The following is a 10,020-nucleotide window of genomic DNA, read 5'->3' as shown; positions in this document are numbered from 1 at the left end:
TCTGTCTCTCTATTTATCTATTTATATCCATCTTCTATCAACTATCCAATTGCTATCTTCTGTTCATATCTCCACTGCGCTACTCATTTATTTTTTATTTATTTTTTTATTTTAATTCCATTTATATCCCGCCCTTCTCCGAAGACTCAGGGCGGCTTACAAGCTTAGCAGGACAATTCTATTGAACAGAACAGGTCTAATTTGATAGGTGGACAGAAATCAGCAAAGGAATCACCAAATTCATTCACCGAATTCAACAATGAGCTAGATCCAGCCTATAATGTTAAAAAAGAAACAAAACACCCAAGGGGTCCAACTGCTTGATATTTTGAAGGATCAGTGCGTTAGGTTAATATGAACCAGGGAAAAACAAATCTGAAGCCAGAGGAACTCCTAGAATCGCATTAGTTGAAATATTTCAAATGGCAAAGCTGGAAAAAGTTCAGAGGCTGAACTTTGGAGAGGTAAGCATGGAAGATAGGATTTATTAGGAGACACTAACAAACTGAACTAATTTAAAACTTGGAATGAAATGTACCAAATGGAACTCGATCGATCATGTTGAATTAGATATAACGAACTGCCTGGATTTAATGAACTAGATTTACTCAATTTATTGGAATTCACATTGGCTAGTACCGCAGGATGCCGAAACGTGTTGGGTAGTCTTACAGAAGCTATTAGCAAACGGAATTAAAATCGAATTTGGAATGAAATTAATTAAAGAAAGCTATATGGATTTGTATTGAAACTGAGTTAATGAACACGGGCAATAAATAAGGCTGCCGTGAGTTTATTAGAACTGGGATAGTGAATAGACAGGCTGTAAAATTAATCTGAAACCCTACACCTTTATACCTGCTTCTTTGGAATAAACTCAGATCCACATTTTATGAGGCTTGTGGTTTGTTTTTTTTAATAAATGGATATAGTCTTTGGGGATATATTTATTAAAATTAAAGAAACTGGATAGGAAAATAGATCCATTAATTTGGGGTCAGCAGTTGAAAATGAAAAGAAGGACTAGTGGGTGGCATGATAGCAGTGTTAGATATTAAGAGGCTGCCACAAATAAGAGGAGGGGGTCAACTTATTCTCCAAAGCACCTGAAGGCAGGACAAGAAGCCACGGATGGAGACTGATCAAAGAGAGAAGCAACCTGGAATTAAGGAGAAACTTCCTGACAGTGAGGACCATTAACCAGTGGAACAGCTTGCCACCAGAAATCGTGGGCGCTCCATCCCTGGAGGTTTTTAAGAAGAGAGTGGACAGCCATTTGTCAGGAATGGTATAGGTTCTCCTGCTTGAGCGGGGGGCTGGACTAGAAGACCTCCAAGGTCCCTTCCAGCTTCTCTTCTCTTCTCTTCTCTTCTCTTCTCTTCTCTTCTCTTCTCTTCTCTTCTCTTCTCTTCTCTTCTCTTCTCTTCTCTTCTCTTCTCTTCTCTTCTCTTCTCTTCTCTCTTCCCTTCCCTTCCCTTCCATTCCATTCCATTCCATTCCAATATTCTATTCCATTCCATTCCCTATAAAGATTCTATTCTATTCTATTCTATTCTATTCTATTCTATTCTATTCTATTCTATTCTATTCTATTCTATTCTATTCTATTCTATTCTATTCTATTCTATTCTATTCTATTCTATTCCATTCCATTCCATTCCATTCCATTCCATTCCATTCCATTCCATATTTTCTATTCTATTCTATTCTATTCTATTCTGTTCTATTCTGTTCTATTCTGTTCTATTCTATTCTATTCTATTCTATTCTATTCTATTCTATTCTATTCCATTCCATTCCATTCCATTCCATTCCATTCCATTCCATTCCATTCCATTCTATTCTATTCTATTCTATTCTATTCTATTCTATTCTATTCTATTCTATTCTATTCTATTCTATTCTATTCTATTCTATTCTATTCTTCATTCCTTCTATCCCATCCTATCCTATTCTATTCTATTCTATTCTATTCTATTCTATTCTATTCTATTCTATTCTATTCTATTCTATTCTATTCTATTCTATTCTATTCTATTCTATTCTATTCTTCATTCCTTCTATCCCATCCCATCCCATCCCATCCCATCCCATCCCATCCCATCCCATCCCATCCCATCCCATCCCATCCCATCCCATTCTATTCTATTCTATTCTATTCTATTCTATTCTATTCTATTCTATTCTATTCTATTCTATTCTATTCTATTCTATTCTATTCTATTCTATTCTATTCTATTCTATTCCATTCCATTCCATTCCATTCCATTCCATTCCATTCCATATTTATTCTATTCTATTCTATTCTACTCTACTCTACTCTACTCTACTCTACTCTACTCTACTCTACTCTACTCTACTCTACTCTACTCTACTCTATTCTAAAACAGAGATGGGGTGAGGAGGAAGAAAAATGCAAAGACATTTCCAAGAAAGAAATCAGAAAATTGGCAACAGAAATTGAGAATTGGCATTGCCAAGTCAATAAACAGATCTGGACACATCAACGAATTTCTTCCTTTACAAGGAGAGCTGCTTTTTCCTCCCCAAATTAGCGAGATGCTTTTTTTAATGAAATTTGGGGAAAAAAACCTTTGCAGGTTATGAAGGTGGAAATGCGGTTGCAAACAGAGCAATTAAGGTGTTGCGATTGAAATAAAAAGGAATTCCAGCGAGTCTACAATTTATAATTCCTCTGATTGCATGTTTCCGAGCAGGTGCAATTTTAGCATTTAATTTTTTTTTTATGTCCCTCTTGAAGAAAAGGCAAGGAGGGAGGAACTGAGGCAGCGTGTTTACTGCCTTCCACTTGCCCGTGAATCCTCGGAACACACGACACATTTTAATTTGTAAAAAAGTGGTTTGGGAAGGCAAAAAAGAGAAGCCATTTCAGAAAGGTGCTGCTTAGATATATGACTGAATTAGTTCAGTTTATTACCTCCAAAAGATGCTGTTATTGAAATTTACACCTGGAGAACTTGCATAAAAAAGGGTGCAAGGATACGGAGCATTATGTGAATAGCTGCCAGATTTGAATGTGTTGCAACATGTCTTGCTGAAAAAATTAAAAGGTTTTGCTTCTAGTTTCACTTAATAGATTTTTATCCTTACGTTTAAACCACAGATTAAGCTAAAAGCCAGCTTGTGTCAGGCTCCAAAAACCCAATACAGACATGTTGTGATTCTTCCAAATTTTCTTTATTGTTCTTCACCCTTCGACAGAATCTTGCCAAAGTAAAGGTTAGTTTAGTTGGGAACTATTAGGAAACAGTTGGGAACTATTAAGCTGTCTTCATCCTCTTTCTCTGAAAGTCCAGACTACAAGTAGTCCTCGCCTTAGAACCGTTGGTTTAGTGACCATTTGAAGTTACAACAGCACTGAAAAAAGTGACTTATAACTCTTTTTCACACAGAACAGAACAGAACAGAACAGAACAGAACAGAACAGAATAGAATAGAATAGAATAGAATAGAATAGGAGATGGAAGGGACCTTGGAGGTCTTCTAGTCCAGCCCCCCGCTTAAGCAGGAGAACCTATACCATCTCAGACAAGTGACTGTCTAGCCTCTTCTTAATAATCTCCAGTGATGGAGCACCCACGATTTCTGGTGGCAAGCTGTTCCACTGGTTGATTGTCCTCACTGTCAGGAAGTTTCACCTTAGATCGAGGTTGCTTCTCTCCTTGATCAGCTTCCAACCATTGTTTCCCATCCTTCCCTCTGCTGCTTTGGAGAATAGCTTGACTCCCTCTTCTTTGGGGCAGCTCCTCAAATACTGGGACACTGCTATCATGTCTCCCCTATTTCTTCTTTTCTTTAGACTGGCCAAACCCAAGTCCCGCAGCCGTTCTTCATATGTTTTTGGTCTCCAGGCCTTGGATCATCTTAGTTGCTCTTCTCTGATTTTTTTTTTCCAAACTCTCAACATCTTTTTTGTGCTTTGGTGATACGGTGACCAAAATTGGCTTAGAACTGTTGCAGCATCCCCAATGGTCACGTGATCAAAATACGACGGCTGCTGCGTCCCAGGGTCATGTCCCTTTGGTGACCTTCTGACAAGCAAAGCCAATGGAGAAGATAGATTCACTTCGCCACCCTGTTACTAATTTAACTTAATCACCGAGGGCGGGAAATGTCACAAACTGGGGCAAAACTCAGTAACTTGTTAAGTTGCCGACTTCACCACCGCCGCAGCGGTTCAGTGCGCCGAGACAGGTTGCAAAGTGGAACAAAACTCGCTTAAGCGCTGTCTCGCTTAGCAACATAAATTTGGGGCTGAATCGTAGCCGTAAGTCGAGGACTGGCGGTACACGCCATCACATCTCGTTTCGGGAACGAGGGTTTCAGAGTGTTTTCTCCAGACTCTGAATTTTCGGGTATTTATGAAAATGCCATTTGACTTTCCCTCTTTAAAAAAAAAAGTAAATAACAGAGAGGAATAAATAAAGAATAAAGAATTAGGCGAGGGGAAGCATATGGACAAAGCCAATGTCATAAGCATCTGCTCTCTTCTCCCATCTGCTCTTTCTGGCCTGGCTCTCGTTTCCCTTCTGCCAAAATGGGGAGGTTTTCAAAGAGGTTCAGGAAGATCCGAGTCCATTCCGCTATTCTGTTTCCCACGGTTGAATTCGAGAAGACAAACCTGGCTTTCCTCAAACAGAACGGCTGTTTGAGGACTTGGAAGCCATCAGCCTCCCAAGCTCCCCAAAAAACAAAACGAAAAACAACAAGCAGGGTTTGCCGCAAGCCATCCTGTTTTGTTTATCTAAAAATCTGTTGCAAATAAACATTTTAATGTGTCAGGCCCCAGCTTTCTGGAAACGCAAGGCAGTTGCCCCGTCATGCAGAGGATTAGAAAATGGAAAAAAAGCAAAGACAAAAACTTGCCAAGCGAAAAAGAGGGGGGGGGGAAGAACAGTGCCTGAAAGCAACTCTGCACCTTGATTTGCGTTTTTTTAAATTTTATCAAATCTATTGGCTGCCCATCTTACCGCAGGGCAACTCTTGGTTGCTTACAAAATTACCTTTTCTCCCCTGGCTGGCAAGGATGATTAAACTAACCACAAAACCCGCTTCTGCGGTTTGCTAAATGTTGCCCACAAGCCGGGAAGGAGGGCTCGATTCCCTCTTAGCGCCAAGAACAAACTGTGGTTTTGCAACCTGGCTTGTGTTGCAAACCCCTTTTGAGAGGCGGCTGCTTTAATGCAGCCGTTGGAAAAGACTTTGGGATGTGGTTCAGTTGACTTCAAGTGCTTTGTAATTAAATCTCCTGATCTGAATGTTTGTTGTTGTTAGCTGTGAAGTCGTGTCCGACCCATCGCGACCCTATGGACAACGTTCCTCCAGGCCTTCCTGTCCTCTACCATCTTCTGGAGTCCCTTTAAGCTCACGCCTACTGCTTCAGTGACTCCATCCAGCCACCTCATTCTCTGTCGTCCCCTTCTTCTCTTGCCCTCAATCTTTCCCAGCATGAGGCTCTTCTCCAGTGAGTCCTTCCTTCTCATTAGGTGGCCAAAGGATTTGAGTTTCCGCTTCAGGATCTGGCCTTCTAAAGAGCAGTCAGGGTTGATCTCCTCTAGGACTGACCGGTTTGATCGCCTTGCAGTCCAAGGGACTCGCAGGAGTCTTCTCCAGCACCACAGTTCAAAGGCCTCAATTCTTTGGCGCTCAGCCTTTTTCATGGTCCAGCTTTCACTGCCATACATTGCAACTGGGAAGACCGTAGCCTTGACTATACGCACTTTTGTTGACATGAATGTTTGCACAGCCTTAAAACAGCATTGGAAAGGTGACCTTTGCTTTCTTTGAGGTCTTTGCAAGCCACAGTACACAGTGCTTCAGCTTTGCTCAAGAGTGTCTGAAGCTGAAGGTAAAAGGTAAAGGTAAAGGTTCCCCCCGCACATGCGTGCTACTCGTTTCCGACTCTAGGGGCCGGTGCTCATCTCCGTTTCAAAGCCGAAGAGCCGGCGCTTGTCCGAGGACGTCTCCGTGGTCATGTGGCCGGCATGACTAGACGCCAAAGGCGCACGGAACGCTGTTACCTTCCCACCATAGTGGTCCCTGGTTTTCTACTTGCATTTTTACGTGCTTTCGAACTGCTAGGTTGGCAGAAGCTGGGACGAGTAACAGGCGCTCGAGAAAGTGGTGAAAGACACCCGTAATGCAGATCAAAAAAAAGATACAAGGCAGTCCTCGGATTTACCATAGTTTGTCTAATGACTGTTCAAGGTTAAGGCACTGGGGGGGAAAAAAAACCCTGACTTATGACCGTTTTTCACACGTCCCTTGCAGCATCCCCGTGGTCACGTGATCCAAATTCAGCTGATTGGCAACTGACTCGTCTTTATGACGGTTGCAGCATCCCGGGGTCACGTGATCACCCTTTGCGACCTTTTGGCAAGCAAAGTCAACGGAGAAGCCAGATTCACTCAACAGCCGGGTTACTCATTTAACAACTGCAGTGATTCACTTAGCACTTTCTTCTTGTGGCAGGGAAAGCTGTTAAAAAGGAGCAAAGCTCACCTAGCCACCGTCTCACTTAGCAACGGAAAGTTTGGACTCAGTTGTGGTTGTAAGCCAAGGACCACCTGTGATCTGCTGGAGAAATCTCCTAAAAGCCGCGGTTTCTCCAAACGACTCATTGTAGACTTAAGAGTATAAACGGATCTTATTTATGAACCTTTGGGGACTTGCTTCTCCAAGAACTCTTATGCTTGGCTTTTAAAAAAAATTTGTAGACTTTCCAGGATTTTTGCTCGTATATTTCGCAGCTGAAATATTGTTTCTGTGACTTAACCAGCAAGCATGCATGAAGAATAGGAAGATGAATGATTCAGGTGACTCAAAGCAAGGGTTGGGGGGGGGGGCAGGAGGTTTGGGCTTAGCCACCACAGATGGAGCTCAAGTGATGTTCATTCAGTGGTGGGATTCAAAGATGCGAACAACCAGTTCTCTGTGTGGATGCCGCTTCCGGAAGTCCGTTCTGAGCCTGGGCAACAAAAAATTAGCAACCGGTTCTGCTGAAGTAGTGTGAACCGGTTGAATCCCACCACTGTAATAATAATAATAATAATAATAATAATAATAATAATAATAATAATAATAATAATAATAATAATAATAGTAATAATAGTAATAATAGTAATAATAATAATAATAATAATAATAATAATAATAATAATAATAATAATACAGCTGGAAGGGACCTTGGAGGTCATCTAGTCCAACCCCCTGTCAGGCAGGAAACCCTGTACCATTTCAGACAAATGGCTGTCCAGTCTCTTCTTAAAAGCTCACAGCACTGATGAATCCAAAGTGCGCTTCTCCAGGTAAGGCTTGGAAGCAGCTGGAAAAATTGAGACTCTAGAAAGGGTACAGAGAAGAGCAACAAAGATGATTGGGGGACTGGAGGCTAAAAGAGATAGGGAACGGTTGCTGGAATTGGGTATGTGTAGTTTAACGAAGAGAAGGGTGAGGGGTGACATGATAGCAGTCTTCCAGTATCTCAGGGGCTGCCCCAAAGAAGAGGGAGCCAAGCTATTCTCCAAAGCACCTGAAAGCAGGACAAGAAGCAACGGATGGAAACTAGTCAAGGAGAGAAGCAACCTGGAACTAAGGAGAAACTTCCTGACAGTTAGAACAATTAACCAGTGTAACTCCTTGCCTCCAGAGGTGGTGAATGCTCCAACACTGGAAGTTTTTAAGAAGAGACTGGACAGCCATTTGCTTGAAATGGTATAGGGTTTCCTGCCTGAGCAAGGGGTTGGACTAGATGATCTCCAAGGTCCCTTCCAACTTATTATTATTATTATTATTATTATTATTATTATTATTATTATTATTATTATTATTATTATTATTATTATTATTATTATTATTATCCCCCCCAAAAAATAGACCGGTGTATCCTTGTGTGCCTGTGCAGTTGGAAATACACTGTTGTAGCAACGTGTCCTAATCTTTCTTTTCCCCTTGTTTATAGGATGGCTACTTTTCCCACCGGCCAAAGGAGAAGACACGCACAGACAGCAACAATGAGAACTCTGTCCCCAAGGACTTTGAAAACATTGACAATAGCAATTTTGCTCCCCGGTTCCAGAAGCAGAAGCATCACCCAGAACTGGTGAAAAAGCCCCTCAGTGCACAGAAGGAACGCCTACGGAGACAGCGAGAACAGGTGGAGAAAGCCAAGGAGAACACTGTCCTCGGGAAAAACTCCAACGAGCGGCCGCCCTTGGACAATGCTGCCCCCAAACCCAACAACCATGGCAACCCTTCAAAAGACACCCCAAAGTCCCCCAGACCTCCTCAGGTCAAACGGAGTGGGAATGGCTCTCCTGAGCTCGGATACGATCAGCTGCCCAAATGTGACATCTCCGGCAAGGAGGCCCTCTCAGCCCTATCCAGGGCCAAATCCAAGCAGTGTCGTCAAGAAATTGCCGAGACGTATTGTCAACACCAGCAAGGGAAGTTGATGCCCGAGCAGGTGACTCGTTTCTGCCCGCTGGAAGGTAAGTTGGAGAGGGAGAAAGGGAAGGGTCTCTCAACAGCGTGTCTGTTTTGAAGAGCCGTGGTGGCACAGGGGTTAGAATGCAGTACTGCAGGCTGACTCTGCCAACTGCTAGCAGTTCGATCCTGACTGGCTCAAGGTTGACTCAGCCTTCCATCCTTCCGAAGTCGGTAAAATGACCTAGATTTTGGGGGGGGGGCAATAGGCTGACTCTCTAAACTGCTTAGAGAGGGCTGTAAAGCACTGTGAAGCGGTATATAAGTCTAAGTGCTATTGCTATTGCCCTTCCTTCCTTCCTTCCTTCCTTCCTTCCTTCCTTCCTTCCTTCCTTCCAATCCTGACTGGCTCAAGGTTGACTCAGCATTCCATCCTTCCGAAGTCAGTAAAATGACACAGATTGTTGCAGGCAAAGTGCTCACTCTATAAACTGCTTAGAGAGGGCTGTAAAGTACTGTGAAGTGGTATATAAATCTAGGTGCTATTGCTATCTGCCTGCCTGCATTCTGGTTAGAATGCAGTATTGCAGGCTGACTCTGCTGACTGCCAGCAGTTCAATCCTGACCAGCTCATGGTTGACTCAGCCTTCCATTCCTTCCGAGCAGTAAAATGAGGAGCCAGATTGTTGGGGGCAAATATGCTGACTCTGTAAACTGCTTAGAGAGGGCTGTAAAGCACTGTGAAGCGGTATACAAGTCTATTGGCTATTGCTGTAGCTGATCGGATGTCGCATTAGGAGCCCTGGTGATGCAATGGTTAGAATGCAGCATTGCAGGCTAACTCTGCCCATAGCAAGGAGTTCGATCCTGACTGGTTCAAGGTGGACTCAGACCCTCCATCCTTCCAAGGTCGGTAAAATGAGGAGCCAGATTGTTGGGGGCAAATATGCTGACTCTGCAAACTGCTTAGAGAGGGCTGCAAAGCACTGTGAAGCGGTATATAAGTCTAAGTGTTACCGCTGTCTTAGGTTTGTGCCTTGAACAAAAACCATTGCCGATAGGGTTGCTGGGAGGAGTTGCTACATCCTGACATTGTAATGCTTGTTGAAGGAGGAAGAAAGGTGCAGCTCAAATCCAATGCTGGTCACCATGATAGGAAAAAAATGCCAAGGTCTTGAATGATCAGTGGCTTTGTAGTAAGCCAAAGCTATGTCAGAATCTGTCTTCCTTCTTGCCAATGGTTTCCTGCAAACATAAAAGTTCAATCTCACCAAACATCCATCCCCAAATTTCTCATCACTTACGAACGGGAGAAAGAGGAAGAACTCAAACTAGAGTTAGATACCGCTTTTTTTTTTTACAGATAGTTCTCGACTCACGACCACAACTGACCCCCAGATTTCTGTTGCTAAGCAAGACATTTGTTAAGTTGAGTTTTTGCCCCATTTTGCAACCTTTCTTGACCCCGTTGTTAAGTGAATCCCTGCGGTTCTTTCAGTTAGTAACACGGTTGTTAAGTGGATCTGGCTTCCCCCATTGACTTTGCTTGTGAGAAGGTCGCCAAGGGATCCAGGT

The 10,020-nt window shown here is 42.8% G+C and overlaps 1 protein-coding gene across 1 annotated transcript in view; it reads left to right on the top strand.

The window, feature by feature from the left end:
* Positions 1-422: 422 nt before the first annotated feature.
* The window catches only part of XYLT1 (xylosyltransferase 1), a gene marked incomplete at its 5' end in the record, with an annotated part of 73,761 nt that continues 64,163 nt past the window's right edge, over positions 423-10,020 (top strand). Inside the window, 2 exons of the mRNA XM_081337936.1 lie at positions 423-464; positions 7,982-8,510. Of these exons, the coding sequence (XP_081194062.1) occupies positions 423-464; positions 7,982-8,510 (571 nt within the window). The remainder of the gene's footprint in view (positions 465-7,981; positions 8,511-10,020) is intronic.

The sequence above is a fragment of the Vipera berus genome, assembly GCF_964194415.1.
Source record: "Vipera berus genome assembly, chromosome: 13".
NCBI classification, from domain to species: domain Eukaryota; kingdom Metazoa; phylum Chordata; class Lepidosauria; order Squamata; family Viperidae; genus Vipera; species Vipera berus.
The sequence above is the reverse complement of the archived record's forward strand: the minus strand, read 5'-3'. Positions and strand labels throughout refer to the sequence as shown.